Below are 20,023 nucleotides of genomic sequence, written 5' to 3'. Positions count from 1 at the left end.
GGGACTTCTTCCAGGAGAATAACATCACTCTTTTGGCCCATCCTGCGTGTTCCCCTGATCTAAATCCAATTGAGAACCTTTGGGGATAGATGGCAAGGGGTTTACAAAAATGGACAACAGTTCCAGACAGTAGATGGCCTTCGTGCGGTCGTCTTCACCACTTAGAGAAATGTTCCCACTCACCTCATGGAAACGCTTGCATCAAGCATGCCGAAACAAATTTTTGAAGTGATAAACAATAATGGCGGAGCTACTCATTACTGAGTTCATGTTTGGAAGTTGGATTTCTGTTTCGGGGGAGGTTTAGTTTTTTTTTTTTGGAGGTGTGGTCCTAAATTTTTGATCGGCTAAAAAACTGCCCGTTTCAGTTTATTCGTTGTTTTCATTAAATTGAATGCTCAAAAAATGTTTTGTCTCACTCCCATTTCTTCTTGTTGCATGTTGAAGCTCTACTTGGAACCTTGTTAAGATCCAGCCATGCTAAATATGATTTTTTGCCATTTTTCAAGTGGTCATAAATAGTGATGAGCGAACTTCTGTTTTAAGTTCGGCGTCTAAAGTTCGGCTTCCGGTTAGCGGAGAATCCCGATATGGATTCCGAATACCGTTGTGGTCCGTGGTAGCGGAATCAATAATGGCCGATTATTGATTCCGCTACCACGGACCACAACGGAAGTCGGAATCCATATCGGGAACCATATCGGGATTCTCCGCTAACCGGAAGCCGAACTTTAGACACCGAACTTAAAACAGAAGTTCGCTCATCACTAGTCATAAACTTTTGATCAGGATTGTATGAGAGAGACTGGGGGATGGTACAATAATTATTTTATTTTTTCTTTCACAAGTTTCTTAAAGGGCTATTCCAATCTTAGAAGAAGATGGTATATCTATATTCATTTTACTGATTTTATATATTTTTTTCTTTTTGTTTAGCTTGTGTACTGCTGTTTATTCAGTGTGCTCACCGCAGGTAATAAACCCTTGTTTGTCTCTAGAGCAGGGTTCCTCAACTCGGGACCCACCTACCGGTCAGGTTTTTTTAGGATTTCCTTAGTATTGAGCAGGTGATATAATTAGTGTCCATGCATCAGGACTTACCACAGGTATTTATTCTGTGGGATATTCTCAAACCCTGACTGGTAGGTGGGTCCCGAAGACCGGAGTTGAGAAACCCTGCTCTAGAGTATAAGATCCTAGCAATGTGCCATCACTACCTCTTTAAAGGGGATGGCCCATCTCACACAACGCTATGCCACCAATGTCATAGGTACGGGTCCTACCTCTGGATATCCCACCTCTCTCATCTCTAGAATGGGGCCCCCAAAGCGAAGGAAAGCACACCATGTGCTCTCTATTCACTTCTATAGGGGTGCAGAAAAGAGCAGAGTATACTTCCCTATTTCCGGAACTCCCATAGAAGTGAACGACTTTGCACCGCGCAAGCGCAGCCACCTCTCTATTCACCTCTAATAAGCGAGATGGGCCAACCCCTTTAAGGACCTGTGAGAAAAACTCTCATACTTGCTAGGTTTATTTTTACATCAGTTTTTTTTTGTCTGACGGGGCTTCCAATTCCTCGACATAAAAAAGGGATGATAATTAGTTCAAAAGTACATGATGGTAAAGGGGGATGAAGTGTAAACTACTTGGTGGCTCTGCAAATAAGCCCAGAAAGCTTTAATATTTTATCATAAAGATGCTTCTCACAAAAAGGAAGAACAAAGACGTAAATAGACAAAACGCTCACAAGCAGCATCTCATCCAGGCATAAATTTGTTGCCTAGAAACTATTCAACCAGCATAAAAACCTATCACTTGGCATATATATATATATATATATATATATATATATATATATATATATATATATATATATATATATATATATATATATATATATATATATATATATATATATTATATATATTATATATATATATAAAAATAAAAAAGTTAAAATAAAAAGCTTGGAAGATAAATAAAGGAGCAGTCTGACCAATCAGGGCATGTAGATGTCAGAAGGGGTCCTCCACATGAGCCAGAGGGTCTTCCACTCTGGCAGAACTTTACCATTCAAAAGTGAGATGTTTGCAAGTAATCACTCGCATAAATCATAGGAAATAGTGATCTGGATTTAAGACTTAACTTTTACTTTCAAAAGTGAGGCGATACTGTAAAGGTACTTCTACACGGTCCGATGATCAGGCAGATTATTGGGGATGATCATTTGTATAAACGCTCGTTCCCGATAATTGCCCTATTTAAAAGGTGCTGCAATCTACTGATGAATGAGCAAACTCTCAGTTATTGGGTAATGAGGTCATTCTGCTGGGAATAGTTTCTGGGCTGCAGGTCGCTGTTTAGACGGCACGAAACAATGAGCCCTCATCTCTGCAGAAGATTAGGCAATTATCAGGAACGTTTAGCTCATTTCCGATAATTGCCTGAAACATTGGGCCCCTGTCGATGGGCATTTAGTTATAGATGGCTGCCACTCCTGCAGGTGATAACAGCTGAGCGTCAGGGGCTTCAGAAAGCAGAAGCGTGGTGATCACCTGAATGCAGGGACATCCTAAATTCTGATGAGACAGACCCTGTAACAAATACCCAATCAAACAAAGACAGTGCTGATGAGTCTGTCCGTAAAGGAGGGCACCGCCTTAGGGAAAAAATATATATATTTAAACTACCAACATTCATTATGCTCAGTTTGCATCCCTTTTTTTTTCCCTGTCGAAAATAACAGATCTCTCACCGTACTGACAAAAACTGATGTAAAAAGAGCATAATGGATATTCAAGATAACTAATCATTTTATTTTTTTTGTCCTTCCGACGGATCAGATGAACGGAAAGAAGAAAGAAGAAACTGATGTGAATCCAGCCTTGCAACAAAATTGCAGCATTTCTTACAAAAAATTGTTGCGGAATAGAATTTTTATTCCATGGTTTTATACAAAATCCGGGCAAAAACGCAGCGGATTACATAACTGTGATAAAACGGCTACACGTGAAGCATAAACGACCGGTCCTCGGACAGGAAAGGTGCGCAGGTGACAGCTGCTTGGGCTTTACTTCTATACAGCCAGTAACAACGATGGCCAGAAAATGCTACAAGTGTATGCCAGACAGGTAACTAGTTTACTCAGGTTCAGTAGTCATTAGCCAATAATACCCCGGGGGGGGTGGCAAAGACTGTCCTGCTGTGATTTCTACTGCTGGTGGTGATGATTTTTCTAAATACTAAATATATTTATCTTCGCATCTATATGGAAGGCTTAGGCCTCTGCCTTTTCAACAGACAGCACACGCACCCATTGATTTTAATGTGTGTGTGTTCCCATATCAGTGGTTTTCCACGAAAAATTATAAATAAAAATATTTACTACTTGTGGTCCATGATGCAAACCAAACACGTCCATTGAAGTCTATGGGTCCGTGAAAAAGCACTGACACAACAAGGACGGCATCCATGTTCTGTCAGTGTTTCTCAAACCATTGGAAGAAGATGCTGAGGAAATTACTTTTCAGCCAAGCCGTGTCCATGTAATACGGACGACACACGGAAGGCAAAAAATGTTCACACACGGACCAAACACTGATTCCTTACAGATGAAACACACACGGATTTTCCACAGACATTGAAATGTGAACGAGGCCTCAAGTATAGCTCATACACATGGCTGTAGCCATTTTTGCGGTTCGCAAAATGCAGATCTGCAAAACACGGATACCGGCTGAGCAGCCATTCTTTTTCACAAATGTCTTAAATCCTTGTCTGCAAAAAACGGACAAGAATAGGACATGCAGTCCGCATCTTTTGTAGCCCCACTGAGATGAATTGCGGATCGGATGCGGACAAAAACCACAATCGTGTGCATGAGCCCTAATACTGTCACAAGCACCACAAAGTCCTTGCCATGAGAAATGAAGGTCGCACATTTTAAGATCGTTGCTCTGATCTTGTTGAGATGTCCTTGGGTTACCTGGAGGTGTGAGGGAGAAAATAGGAGTCCTCCAAGTCAATGACTGACTACAGGAGCCATTAATAGAGTGAGTAGACTAAGAGGAAGACAGAGTAAAATTGCGGAGCGAGCTGTGCCAAAATAAGAAAAGATCAAATTGCTTGAGAAAGCGTACACAAACATAGGAGGCGGTCTCCTGGCGTGGACAATACCCGAGGTACAGGCATGTCAAAGGCAAAATTAGCGCTAGTCTTGTGTAATATTCCAGAAATACATACAAGATTTTGTACAGCATCTCGATCCTGGAGTTTGGGATAGTTTTTTATTTTTTAAGTAGCTGAACCTTCAGGCTAAAACATTGAACTTGCAGAAAAATCAACACGTTTTACATAACTATTTTGTCTTTGATTTGCTGCGGGGGGTCACTTTAATATTTGTGAGGACCTGGACGCTGGTGACATGTCCACTGCTCTATTAGCGATCAGCCGGCTCGGCCAGTATCACTCACCTGGAGCTGTTCAGGATATGATGCTGCTTGTTCTTTCTGGGATTTAACAGCACTACAACGCACCTAGAAAAACACAAGAAAAACAATAAAAATAAGAGTGAATAAGGGATGTAATACAGATACAATAAAACTCATCTGAAGGGGATAATCAGTGATCCATGACTGGGGAAGATTAGTCACAGCAGTAGAATTCAGGTCTAGGTGACTACTTGCACCTCTGGACATATTGGGATTGTGCTTGCTTTCAGAGATGAGGAAGTGGCGGTGTGTTACACGAGAGCTGGATGAGATATTGTATGGCACCCCTCAGCAATGTGACAAGCCTTGGGGTGCTATTACACTGTATGGGCGGTGCGAGCACCAATAGAGGATTACACAGGTCGATGCAAACTGAATGGATGCATTAATGTGCAACAAATGCGAAGACTTGGCCACTGCCAGTATGTGACATTGAGCAATGTGCTGGTCTTAGGCTTCATCCTCGATGGACCCCATTATAGTCAAGGGCTGACAGCCCTACGCAGGAGATAATGGCCAATGGGATAGAGAAGGTGCTCATAGGGTAAGTAAATTCAACAAAACAAATTTCTAATAAAAGAAATGGTTTGCTCACCTATTGCGGTTGCATCAATTGGATGCAACTGCAATGGAGATCGAGTGTAAATAAGAGATGGTTGGTGCAGCCTCACACGCGCCTCTCCAGACCAGCAGTGAAACTCTCCTAGCCTTCCCGGCTCAGACTTGATAAAGGGGACTTTAGCACCCCGAAACGTGTTGTCTTACGAATAAATGGAACATTACTGAAAACTAAAACACTGTCTTTGATCGGTTGTTTCTTGCGCCCCCAGCAGTCCACACGCTCCACTTAAGGTTCAGCGTACTTCTCTTCAAGCCCTACGGAGGGGCAGGGAAGAGCAGGACAAATACACCTTTTGTGGAAATTTTATTATCAGGAGTAGTGTGAATATGAACTTTTATTCTGCAAGTGTCCAGGAGGCGGAGCTTCACTGTGAACTTAGAGGATAAGCTGTGATGCAGCTCAATGCCAAGAGGACTTTACAGTGAAGCTCCGCCTCCTGGATACTTGCAGAATAAAAGTCCATACTCTCACTACTCCTGTTAATAAAAACTCGACAAAAGGTATGTTTGTCCTGCTCCTCCCAAACCCTATCTTGTTCTGTCAGCAGTTTTGCATGGTCAAACCTGAAGACAGCCTCCCTTACGTTTAGTGATGAAACAGCAATGCTGTATAACACTAATTTTCCCCAAACTTTTCCTCTGCAGAGATTCAACGACCATATTACTGACCTGCTAGCCCTCACACCCACTTTATCCAGGAATAGAATTCTAGTCATATACTCCTATATTACATGCTGTATAATATACTGCTTTCCTTATACCTTTGTACTAAATCCAGGTCTGGATTACAGAGACTGTTTTCATTATAACAAAGATTGGCTGAGTGAGACGGGAGGTGCCCCAGGCTTATTCTGCCCGTCTGGCTCTGTTAGTTACATTAGCAGATATACTCTTTCAGGAGACATAAACCCACCAACATAAAGAGGCTATCCCGACACGGAGCAGAACGTGTGATGACAGCTACGATCTCGGCAATACACTGCCAAGCTAATGCTCTATGACGGAGGCCACTGCACGCAGCAGAGTAAATGTAAAAAGACACGAAGAGACTCCACTTCCACATTACTACATCTACACACGGGAAAAGCTGCCATGTTGCTTGCTGCATCGGTCCGGAACAAGTATGATAATCCACAAGCTACAAATAAGGGTCCATTCACACATCCGTAAGTGTTTTGCGGTCGACAAAACACGAATACTGGACGTGTGCGTTCCGCATTTTGTGGACCGTACATTACCGGCCCAGTGATAGAATCGCCTATTCTTGCGGACATCTTTTTTGCAGGGCCGCAGAATGGAACTATGGATCTTTTGCAGCCCCATTAAAATGAATGGGTCCGCACCCATTTTGCAAAATTGCAGAATGGATGCGGACCCAGAACTACGGACGTGCGAATGGACCCTAAATGGTCTCACGCCATGGAGAATAATAATTTTTATGTTTCCACAGATAGTTCGCGAAAATATAGCAGGGCAGATTTACTAATGTAATGGCTTCTAGCCCTGATCGTAAAAAGTGGCAAAATTTGGTGCATTTCTGGTACATAAAGCCTCCCTGATAATGCAAATGCACCAGAAAGAATACCCCACTGTGCCTAGCTCACCTGTTGCGAAAGATGTGGCTTATCAGAAATGGCGCGAAATTAAAAAGGTGGCAACGTGCGCCAATATTTTGGCACAGAAATTAGGGGCAAGCGGACCAATAGGTGGCGTAAACTAAGACAAAAGTGTCTAGCCGTGCACCAAATTTATCATCCAGCACGAGCCACTGTGACAAATTTGGTGCATGTTCAGACTGTCTAAGTTTACGCTGCTTACATTTTAGAGAGGATTAGAAAATCTGTCCTGTTATTTTCATCGCTGGTTGTTTTACACCGGGATGTTATTTTTATGACCGCTCGTAATCATTCCAATATAGCAATAGCTGCACAATGTAAACTGCACTGAATTCCTGAAGGGGCCGGGCGCTAGTAATCTTAGATCTCTAGCCACAGGACAGGCATGCTACCTGCCTACATTATTTATGGAGCAGCTACATGGCAAAAAGTTATAGGAAACAATCTAAAAAGTTAGGCGCCATGGGCACACGCTCTTACAGCTAGGATGGGGACCTGCTGCAGAAGCTGGCATTTTCACATACAATGCGGATGGCCCATTATATTCAGTGGACACAGTGTAAGGGTGTGTTCACATGGAACGGTCAAATCCACTGCAAACCGGGAGGCGTATTTCAGTGCACATCCATGGCAAATTCTCAGCAAAACCTGAATGTGTAACATGCGGAAGGCCGATTCAACGTGGATTTCTCCCCGACACAATGCTGGGGGTGACACCTGTGGTGAAAATGTGCAACATAAATTGATAGGCAACTGATTTAGAAATCCACACCACAGAGGAGTTTCAATGTCCAAGATGGTGGCAGCACTTTTCCAGCTATCTGATGCACACTGTGCAATTGGTAGTCCAAGACACCTCCTGCTTGTCCAGCCCTGCTCTCGGGTGGCCCAGAAGTCTTCAGATGAGCAGTGCTAACCAATCGGAGGGCAGCAGGAAGCATCTTGGGCTCAGAGTGCCTCAGGTAGCCTGTGATGTGGTGCGGCCCTCTTGGATCTTGGCCCCGAAATTAGCAGATCTTCAGCTGAAAAGATTAAAAGGAGGGCACCATGTAAGCGTTTGTTCCCCAGCTAATGTGGATTTATACTTCTTGAACCGGTGGGTCGCTTTAAGTAATACCTGCAGACAAACAGTCAAGGCTGGACACATCTCAGGATCTGGGCAGCCGGTGTACCCAGAAAATTGCCACTGGGACCAAACATTTTGGGTTCTAAGAAACTTTTTCAATGGGGCTTCTAAATTTCACAACCTTCCACAATCCACTCATACTTTGAGGACCAGTGAAGTAGAACAGAGATCACCCATTTTACTGTATTGGTCACTTCAAGGGGAGTCACATTTTTGTGATATTGATGGATCCATGTTATTACATGCTATCCCGGGCCTATGCGGTCATTATATAGTTACCATCTGTGCTTTCTCAGAGGAGAATGATTGCAAACAGCCCTGACCTGAAGCAAGCTGTAAACTAGGTTCAGCCTCGTCCAAGATCTGATGAATAACAATAAATTAAACAAAAAAAAAAAGGAACACCCACAAGGACTGAATAAAATCTACAGTTAAAGGGTCACAACAAGGTCTATAACCAAGTGCGGCTGAAGCCTGCAGCCATTCCCCTTACCACCTGCTGAACACAATGACTCAGGAAGTCGCACCTCATCGAGGCGCCAGGTCCTGTCCATACGCAGCTGCGAAACTGCACCTCTGTGTAATGAGGACATGGGGTATGGCGGTTCACTGCATCACCATGGTGTCTGTATATACCTAGTGTAATATATATCCTCCATGTGTTCTGCTTAGACTATAAATGTTCCCAAAGCAAGAATGAAAGTCTGGGTCTAATAGAATCACCACCAAGAACCAAATCATAATTTCTCCTGAAGAATTTCGTTTTGACATCATCCAAGAGCAGATGTGTATCACGGCGATTACAGGAGAGCCCTGCATCCAAGACATCTGCTGGGAATGGACAGCTCTGATCAAAAGCAGAACCTGGAGATTTATTAAGACTGGAAAGCAGGAAAAATATTAGTAAATAGAACAGACCCCCCAAAGGGGATGTAATAAATCTTGAGATTAATGGGGTCTTTGCAAGTGCAGCCAACAGTATATCTGAACATACAGGTCATAGAACGCATGAGGCTACTTTCACATTTGCATTAGAGGATTTGGCAGGCAGTTCCGCCTGCCGGATCCGGAAAGCTGATTGCAAACTGATGGCATTTGTTTCCGGATCCATCTGACAAATGCATTGAAATACCAGACCCGTCTCTCCGGTGTCATCCGGAAAAACTGATCCAGTATTTATTTCTTTCACATTTTTAAAGGTATGCGCAAGACCGGGAAACTGGATCGTTTTTTCCGGAAAACTTGGTACTGGATCCGGCATTAATACATTTCAAATGGAACTTAATGCTGGATACAGCATTCCGACATATGTTGTCTCCAGCCAAATACCGTAAAAGGGACTGAACTGAAGACGTCCTGATGCATCCTGAACGGATTGCTCTCCATTCAGAATGCATGGGGATAAAACTAAAGCGTTTTGTTCTGGTATTGAGCCCCTAGGACGGAACTCTATGCCGGAAAACTTTAACGCTAGTCTTAGGACATCAATATCAGATGGTTGAGGGTCCGACACCTGGCACCCACATTACTGTTTTGGGATGCCGTAGTGCTGGAAAGTAGAAGTGTTTTAAGCTGGGACACACAGCTCCTTACACGGTGTAGTGGCCACCCGGGGTACTGCAGCAAGTGAATGGGAGCTGAGCTTCAGTGTGCCAGTGCCAGGTACTACACAGTGTACAGAGGGGGGTGTCAGGTGTCGGACCCTCAACGATCTGATATAGATGACCTATCCTGAAGATAGGTCATCTATATCTGTAGGTTGGAGAACCTCTTTAACAAGTAATTCTCTCCAGGTATAGCCCTAAATCAAGAACGACTCTGTATTTTGGGTATATGAGGATTTGAATAGAGTAAGGTAGATCCGTCAGCTTAGTATGCTACCCTATGTAAGCATATTATAGTTACAGGCCTGTACCACTAGTAGCCTAAATAGCACAAAAAAAAAGTCTGGTGGTAGTGGTAGTACAGCCAGAGTATTCGGGAGCAAAGAGACCCCCCATCCTAACTTCTCCCTTACCCTCCAGACAGTGACAGCGCATGTACAGTAGCCTAGGGGGCAACACTCCGCTCACTAATACTCCAGACAATCCAGGGTATGCTCTCAGCCCTGTTAGCAGTAAGGGGCACAGCATTTTCTGTGCCGCTTTGGCTACTAGTAGAACGGACCTGTAGCATTAATACTCTGCCCTTATAGAGGTGGGCATACGCTGACAGGCCCATTTTAACAGGGTCATTTAGCAAGCACTCACCCAACTGCGCTAGCATTGGGGCATAGCTAAAGTCTCATGGGCCCTGGTGCATGCTTGGGCCCCCCTTCCCTCAGTGCTTTGTGGCTAGGGGCAGAGGAGCACATAGCCTTCAAGCTGCCGGATTGAAAAGAAATTTGAAACAGCACCCTACCCCCCACCCCCATGCCAAATTCTTGACCTAACCCCTTCCCTCCAGCCAGATTACATACACACACATCATTATATATATATATATATATATATATATATATATATATATATATATATATATATATATATATATACACACACACACATATACATATACACACATACATACTCTTATTTTTAAAGATGCTGTTATACATGCAGGGGTCTTCAGGTCTTTCATGCTCCTTTATTAATATTCCATACAGATGCCTTAAAAAGGGTTATGTCATGATTAATGTAGAAAATGACACTCAGACATCATACAGTACATGACAATCTCTTTCTATCAAAAGCTAGAACCAGCCCTGTACCTCACATGGGTGCAGGGATCTCCACATTCATTGCTCTGCTAGATTTCTAACAAGCCGGCCGCTCAGGGAGCATGCCCTTTCTGCGGCCGCTCAGGGAGCATGCCCTTTCTGCGGCCGGTGGCGCTATACAGATACATTTTACTGAATAACTCTGTGACTATGCTAAATTTTCAACTACATGCAATTACAAAAGTATTCAGATCCAGGTGCTGGTTTAAAAATGGCAGAATATTTTTTGTGGGACATCCCCTTTAAGGCTCCTTCCACAAAGCTGTGTCCATATTTTGGTCCACAAACAGATCTGCAAAATACGAATACCTTCTGTGTGCGTTCTGCATTTTTCTCACTCCCATCAATAGAAAGGCCTATTATAATCCGTAATACAGACTTGAATAAAAAATGTTCCAGACAGATCAGCAAGAACTACAGGTGCACACATGGCCCCATCATAATTAATGGGTCAGTGGGCTATCCATAAAAATGCAGATGGCAACGTCTATGCCAGTTCTATCTAATACACAGAGGATATAAAACCCCTGTATTCTTACACTAGATAGGTAGTCGTGCTGTCCCCGGTGTGGAGCGGAGGAGGCCTCCTTGATGCATGTGTTTTGGGAATGCCCTGGGTTAGGAATATATTGGAAGGAGATTCTGCAGATAATTGCCCAGACAACTCAGATACGGCTATTGAGTGATCCCAGGGTACGTATATTAGGTCTTGTAGACGTAACAAGAGGTGACAGCGGAATGTCTCTAAGTATACAGAGAATGCTATTCCAAGCTAGAACATTAATAGCCAAACATTGGATAGAGCAGAGCCCACCGGACGGGAATTTGTACACAGACGTAATAATATACCGAGTAATGAAAGAAATATATTTGAAAAGATGATGCCCGGCTAAATTCCTGGCTATTTGGAGAGGATGGTTTGAAGCCCCGGGACTGGCGTCGCAATCGTTGGCAAGAGATTGCTTACGGGGTCAACTTCCTGTGCTAGAGCAGACATTGTGAATCCGAATGCACATACAGCGATATACTGTGCCCGCCAAGCATCAGAACACAATATGGCGCGTTATTGCTATATCTGATACACTTTTATTGGTTTTCTTCTGTAAAATTTGAGTTTGTAATAATGATAAGATATGCAATATTTGAAATATAGCAATACTTTATTATGCTAGGAAACTGATATATGAAACAATGTACAAGAAATATCTGTAATTTCCTTGTCTTCTATTTTCAATAAAAATTAATAATAAAAATGCTGATCGCACACAGATGAAACATATGGTGGTGTGCATAAGTCCTTACCCAGAGACGACTTCATTCTGTCCATAAGGCCTCATGCACACGACCATTGTTTTGGTCCGCATCCGAGCCGTAGTATTTGCAGCTTTGATGCAGACCCCAAAAGATGCGGACAGGACTTCTTTTGCGGACAAGAATAGGCAGTTATATTAATGGCCGTCTTTGCCGTTCCGCAAATTGCAGAACGCACACGGACGCCATCCATGTTTCGTGGATTTGCAGACCACAAAACACACAACGGTCGTGTGCATGAGGCCTTACTGTCCACTACAACCCTGGAAGGCAGCAAGTCAGCTGTGTTGTGGGTCCACGATCCACAAGGTACGGACATGTCCTATCTCCTGCGGTGCAGAGGAACTTCATAGCGTTTCCACGGACTTCCAATCAGCGCCTCCTTTCCGCAAAAGGTAAGAGATGTCCCATCTTTGGCTGTATCTTGCGGATCGCTGACCCATTCAAATCAATGTGTCCACAGTATGGAGTGCACACGGCCAGTGCCCGTATGTATGTGTGTATGTGCATATATATATATGTCATGTGAATGAGCCCTTGGAAAGAGATAGTCATGTATTATATGATGTACATCACCGCGGCATATCCCCTTTAATAAAAGATACCACAGTGGTTTAGAACCGCATCGATGGTACCAAAAAGTTTATGGAACATGGAAACAGATTGGTTGGATTTTAAGTGACCTTACAACAAGAGCCATCACAACCCCCCAGACTCGGCTTCATGAAGTATCCTGTAACTAATAAGCCATCCAGAGGACCCTGCTAGAAAAAATCTAGGCCAAAGCAAAGGATGCAAAGGCCAACGACAAGCAAGCAGCGCCGTGCCTGGCTGTGCGCAGGAGGGATCCGCTCTGTAAACCTTCCAGTATTACTGATGGAAGCGCGCCAGCTGGAGCTTGGGAGGACACGGAGCGCAAAGCCAAAGACACACATGGAGAACCCTGGAAGGGTTAAAGCTGTGAGATACAGATGTTTGGCGTGACGTACTGTAGCTGCTGATACACGCGGCCATCACATCACAGGCCGAGGAGAAGGCAGCCGAACCCTAGCACTGATCCCATGTACAACCACTACTGAGACGGAAATCTACCAGACGTCGAAGGAATAAAATAGATATTAACATTTTCCCATATTCTACCCTACAGCAGTCAGGTCACTGCAGTATTAGGGCTCATGCACACAAGGATCCTTTAAAAAATATGGATGCCTTCCGTGTAACGTCCGAATTACATCCATTTTGTTTTTTTGAGGATCAATTGTAACAATGCCTATCCTTGTCTGCAAAATCTTTCTTCTTGCCAAAAAAACGGAACGGACACGGAAACCAAATACATTTGTGTACATGAGCCTTTGGGGGTGCAACCGTCGTAATGCCACAGTTCTACCAGCAAAATCATGCAGTAAAGTAATACACCGGACCCGCAGGTTGTGGTCTTGGCCACATAGAGCTACCGAAGCGCGGACCCCAGCCTCATAAATGAATCAACAATTAACCTGAGAACAATGGGGGTCATTTACACAGACCGGCTTTTTACACCCGTCTTTGTTTCCTCTTTAGGCCCCTTGCAGACGAGCGTGAGCGGATTAGGTCCGGATGCGTTCAGTGAAAAATGCGTGATTTCACAAGCAAGTTCAGTTTTGTCTGCAATTGCGCCTGCGTGAAAAAAACTGTACGCAATGCGATTGAATGCATTTTTCACGTGCGTGATAAAAAACTGAAGGTTTACAAACATCATCTCTTAGCAACCATCAGGGAAAAACACATCGCATCCGCACTTGCTTGCGGATGCAATTTTCACGCAGCCCCATTCACTTCTAGAGGTCCGGTGTTGCTTAAATATTATTTTTTTTAAATCACAATATAGAATATGCTGCGATTTTCACGCAACGCACAAGTGATGTGGGGGAAAAAAAACTCATGTACACAGACCCATTGAAATGAATGGGTCCGGATGCAGTGCAGGCGCAATGCGTTGGCATCACGCATTGCACCTGCGTGAAAAACTCGCTCGTCTGCAAGGGGCCTTACACTGGTGGAGGATGCGCCCTATTTATGTTGAGGCATGTGCCCCCGACTGGAGTAGATTTAACCAACATTTGCACCCATTTCCAGGAGTAAATGCTGGTAAGTTTGTCTGCCACTGCCAAGCATCGAACGTGGCACAAAAAATCACGAGATAGAAAAAAAAAAAAAAGTTGCAAACCTGAGCGTTTATGCCAAAAAGTGGTGCGACACACTTAGTGAATGACCCCCCAATGAAGAGATTCACTTTAAAGGGAGATATCTGACATGACAAGAAATTATACTATGTAAGGTCACCATAATTAGAAAGGGATGTGGAAGCACTCCTACAGGAGGGAGAAGAAGTATAATTATGTAGGCACGAAATAATGGCGGCACTACACCTGCAAGACCATAAAAAGAAATCTGGATTTCTAAAATGATCCCCAGATCTACGACTACACCCAGCTGCACCTTCACGGCGATAACCACCGAGCTTCGTCTTGCAGGAGACATCGACACTACCTTTGTTCGGATGATCAGGTCGCAACCTATTCACGGCAGATGAGACACAAAGCTCCACTTTCACAAATCAGAAAATCTGTGCTGTTACTCTCTAATCCGGCTTATCACAACAGGAAAGCACAGTAATCTTATAATTGCTGTAATCTTTATCAAGATGAGCGTGCTAAAAGTAGACAAATTGAACAAGGGACCACTCAACGCATCCTATGGAACTGAAAGTACCTGTCCACAAGGAGAAACGTTCTATGACTTGTATCCTGCCTTTATCTGCACTCCCCCCTCTGCAGGATCCATCTCTAAAGGCCCCCATGTCCACTATGTATACCCCCCTTTTCATATGTACAGCGCTATGGAACGAATAGCACTTTAATAATAAATAATCATAATAAAGGCCTCTTTACACGGGGCAATTTCTAGGAATGTTCCTAGGAACCTGAAGGTGGCGCCGATGATAACCCAGTGAATGTGCAAATGCTCATTTATCAGATGAAAGCATCACCAGTCACCTAAATGATGGTTTCTGGACAGCAGATTCTGGTCTGTCCAAATAGGGATCTGCTGCCCAGATCTCGGGCTGCACTTGGCAGCTGAAGACATCTGTGTTGGTCGAATGTTTATATGTGCCCGCATTACTGAGAGAAAAAAAAAAAAAAGAGGTTTTAATATATGCAAATTAGCCTCTAGGAGCAACGGGGGCATTGCCATTACACCTAGAGGCTCTGCTCTCTCTGCAACTGCCAGACCCTCTGCACTTTGATAGGGCCAGGTGTGATTATGTTTGTACTCCCTGGTCCTGTCAAAGTGCAGGGGGTGCAGCAGCTGCAGAGAGCAGAGCCTCTAGGTGTAATGGCAACACCCCCGTTGCTCCTAGAGTCTAATTTGCATATATTAAAAAGACCATTTTTCTCAGCACTGCGAGCACATATGAACATGGGACCAACACAGATGTCTTCAGCTGCCAAGCGCACATGCAACAGGTCAGCCAGTGTCATAGGTACAAAGCTGCTGACAGATGCTCTTTAAGGATCTATGTCTATGGGCGCCGGCACTTCATTGTTTTGCAGAGTCTTTGGTAATGCTGGATGTACTGTTAATGGTTCTGTACGGAAATGTGAGCTGAACAGGTCCTACTTTTATATGTACGCTGGCACCGCTGCTTGTAATCCTGCCCCACACTATGATCCCAATGACATCACTGCAGAACATTGCACAGAACACTAACTGGTAAATGCAAATTTCACTCACTTGCGTCCTGCATTATGAAGGCCATGTAAAGGCCCCCCCCCCCCCCTTACAGAATGCAGAACATGTGGAATCAGGAACGATAACAGTCAGATAAATTATTATTCTGATAGATTTCTGTTTATGGCCAACCTGTGACAGTCCATTAAGCAAGACTGGTCTGGCAAGCTTCCAACCAAGACCATAAACCAGCATCCGATACCAGCGTCCCCAGTGTGTAGGTCATTACGGTTGGCATAATTCACGCTTGTGTAAGTATCACTATGCAGCAAAACAACTGAAAGCATTCGCACAGCGCTTTCTGACGAGCGTACAAGGGATTCGGGTTCATTCAAGAGAACTGCATCCCCTTCATTAAGGGACGGTGGGAGTCCCAGTCCATGGACCAAGATGGTTTACAGTGTAGCGATTCAGTGCGTGAGGGGTTAACCAGCTAACGCACAATCCACGTAAGTAACTAGCTCACACCTCAGTGTTATTACCGGGTGCGAGGTGCCGGCTCCGGTCACACTCAGCACCAGGGAATGTACTTCCTTCCCTCACATGTTGGAGCCAAAACAAAAACTGGAATTTAAAAGGCTGTAAAAATAAATAACGTGAAACCCCCACAGAGCGGCGAGACAATGAGAGTCAGACTACATGGAGCGGGGAGGTAGGGCGCTGTTCCTGCAGAGAGACTAGCCGCTTTTCAGGGGGAGGGGGATGCGCTCAGATCCTCTGGAAGAGCAGATATGCTGTAATAACCATACAGAAATGTAAAGCAGGCGAGCATACTTCATCAGACGGCAGATCAGATCCCCAAGCTCCGTCAGCCTCAGTCAGACCGCTCAACCTCCATCAGCCTCTGATCAGACCCCCCCCCCCAGCCCCCATCAGACTGTGACCTGATGGCGCACAGCATCGGGTCATAGTGCGCGCCTATGTGCACTCCATCTCGCCGCTGTACGTGGTCAGGACACCACAGCGATACTCAGAAGGCGGCCAGAGGAGGAGAGTATAGCCAGCGCAGAGCTACCCTCACCTCCCCATGTCTTCTGCATGCTATTGACTGCTTCTATAATAGAACTGGTCACTAGCATTCAGACTAAGATGCACTGCCACTTTTCCTCCAATTTTTGGAGGGGAGGGAGGGGAGTGCATCTTATAGTCCCAAAAAAAAATAAAAAAAATTGTAGTTTTGTGCAAAAAGATTCAGTAAAACTTGTCGTTTATTAACTGAAATCCCTTCTCCAGCTCTGCTAAAGAGTCCAGTGGGAGGAGCCTTCGCTGTATGCAAAGATTATTGATTGGACCGCCCACTGGACTCCCAAGCATAGAATGATCATGGATTTCAATCAATAAATTACAAGTTATACTGAACCTTTTCTGTCTGCTCCTCCTGCTCTATAACCTGCCGTCTGCAGTTTGGGCTGCGTGTACAACATGACCCGTTCCCGTTAAGCTTTTTGGTTACAAGTGTCCTAGCACTGGATGAAGCCACACACCCCGAGGCATTGCTTGAATGGAATATAAAGCGAGACAGACAGTTTTAGGTTTGTGTGCCATGAATGAGTCATCTGCTTATCGCCTGTTCTTATAATTATGGACACACAAGATCTGCTAGGAAAAAATTTCCTTTCATGGTTATCGGCAAATAAAAAGAAAAAGTAAACTTAAAAACTGTGGATACAAACTACAGTGGTGTTAACACGGCAACAAAATACCAGAGCACTTAGAGGGGTGGTTCGGCCTAGGAGTCGACCACCCCCAATAGTCGTAACCTGAGAGCAGTTTAAAAAAATAAAAAATAAATTAAAGCAGCCTAGTCCTGTGTCCACTGCAGTCAATCAGTGGTCACACGTCCTAGATCAGCATGCATGATCGCCGAGGTCAGCGATTGGCAGCAGTGGTCACAGGACAAACCACTTCTAGTCCGGCAGGAAAGAGAAGTATCCAGGAACAAGGAGGCGGTGCAGGAACGGCAGGATCAGACACCAGCGAGTTTCACATATTTTATTTTTTTAAATGACTGCATGTTTTAACTATTGGGGTTGTTGACTGCTAGGCCAGACAACCTTTTTAAGTTTATAATCGGCCCCCCTTGGAACCCATAGTAGCCGTATGAAGTCCTAGCAGCTTCCAAAAACAACGAATAAAGATTTATTAATCCCCCACATCAAATACCAACCCAGACGTCTTTAAAGAGACCATCCTCAACCCTATGGAAACATACATATAGCCTGGTAGGGCTGATCATACTGTTTAAACCAATACCTGTCTTGCAGGTGCCAGCGTGGGGAGAAATGTACATTATTATTATTATGCAAATACACAGTACAGTTCTTATTAACAGGGTTTTCAGAGTTCAATTTTTGGGGGACTAACTGCAGGGAGGGAATTTAAAAATTTTTAACTCACTGTCCCGAGCCCTCCCCTATCCTCCCCTGCTACTCTGTACCGGTGATGCAGTTAGCGATGTACGCCGGTATAATGCAGGTGCCATAGACCCATGCAAGGAAATTCATTGTTAAATCGGGCACAATGCTTTGTAGGGCTGAAGGTAATGATGACTTTCACTTCCTCATCCGTTGGGTCATTCTACATATGCACATTAACAGTTAAGTACACCAAGGGTGGGCCCAGGCCACTGTGTGCGCCCATGCTCCTCCTGTCCGCACCTTTTATGATTTCGGTGAAGGTTTAGGTACCCTTTAATGTTTGATCTATATATTACGGAAGTTAACCTCATCATACACAGGGCTGATGACGGTTTACACCCACACAGCGTGGTCTTTTTCCTGATATCCTGTTAGCGCTGACGGTCAGGAAGAACAGTCCGTGAGCAGATTTATTTAACAATACATGAGGCTCCCAACCGAGAGATCTCCTTCAATGCCATGTCCTGTTCAGTATCAATGATAAGTCAGAATGTAACTGAGATTGGAGGTACTAAGAGGGCACCATGTACACAACACTGAGGAGCGTGCATCGACTAATGTCAGTGCTACAGCCACAGAAGGGATCGGCACACTGCGGGCCACCGACGACATGTGGTCATTGGAGGTTTGTGCTCAGAGACAATTTATGAACACACTAAACGACTCATTCACTTCTAGCAGGAGGAGATGAGCAGATTGATATATAGGTTTTGAGGGAAAGTATTTAATTTGACTGAAATCCCTGCTGCTTCTACACTTAGGAGTCCAGTGGGCGGCCCTAAGCAGTATCAGCAATCCCAGAGATAGCCGTCAGTCACTGATAGGAACGCCCACTGGACTCCTAAGCAAAGAAATAAAATACAAAGTTGAATATTTTCCAACAAAACTACAAATCAATTTGCTCAGCTCCTTCTGCTCTACACCATACTGGCCACAGAGGACAGTATGTACAACGTCACAGGCTCCCTCTCTAGAGGGACTGTCTTGAGGCAGCCACCATGGCAATCAGTGGTTTGACTCCTGGAAATCCTGGCAATCAGCATTTTATTAGTATTACATACTGGCCATTGATAGAAATGACTGCCCATGTAACACAAGGATTTGCCGGGGCCACTAGAGATGGTGACACTCTGACTTAGCAGATCTCTGCCATGGATGAAAAAGGGACGTCAAAGTTGCATGGATATCACAAACTTTGTCACCAGCGGGCAGATGCATCATCTGTATGCAGACGTACTGAGAAAGTAAGACTATCTTGAAGTTTATTTTTATATTTAAAAGGGTTGTCGGACTTTACACTTTATCAGACTTTTAGAGTGGTCGACTCACGGTGGAGTTCATACTTTCCTGGTCTCCACATCCATTGCTCCTCATCTGTCTCTGCAGAGCCTGGGTCTCTGGGAATCAACATCGGGGGAAGGGGGGGGGGGGGCGGCTGCATGTGACCATTGCATCCAATCACTGTCTGCAGCGGTGACATATCACCCATACGATTCGTCAGTGGGTTATGTGCTGCATGGGTGACAGATCATCTCTGCGGCCGGTGGTTCGCTGCAACGGTCACGTGCAGCCCCGTCAGTAGGATGTTGTTTCCCAGAGACCCGGGACCTGCGGAGGCGGCCATGTCCACAGAACAGCATTGCACTTATTACGAGTCCCTCACCCACTTCCCTCTCTGGCCGCAGTGACTGGTCTGACTGAGAAAGCCAAACAAGGCTGTTTGCTGTGCGGAAAGTTAAAGGGGTACTCCAATTGTTAGAAGTTATCCCATATCCACAGGATAGGGGATAACTATTAGATTGGTGGGGGTCCTACTGCTGGAACCCCCACGATCACAAGAATGGGAGCCCTGTACCCCCTGCAATGAACGGAGCGGCGGTCAGACATGCATGCGGCTGCTGTATTCATTT

General features: G+C 44.5%; 1 protein-coding gene across 1 annotated transcript in view; it reads right to left on the bottom strand.

Moving 5' to 3' along the window:
- The window catches only part of MAPKBP1 (mitogen-activated protein kinase binding protein 1), a 136,786-nt gene that overhangs the window by 55,830 nt on the left and 60,933 nt on the right, over positions 1 to 20,023 (bottom strand). The window contains 1 exon segment of the mRNA XM_044271254.1: positions 4,476 to 4,538. Coding sequence (XP_044127189.1) covers positions 4,476 to 4,538 — 63 coding nt within the window.

This window comes from Bufo gargarizans, chromosome 11 (genome assembly GCF_014858855.1).
Source record: "Bufo gargarizans isolate SCDJY-AF-19 chromosome 11, ASM1485885v1, whole genome shotgun sequence".
NCBI lineage: Eukaryota > Metazoa > Chordata > Amphibia > Anura > Bufonidae > Bufo > Bufo gargarizans.
This window is presented reverse-complemented; position numbering and strand designations above follow the sequence as displayed.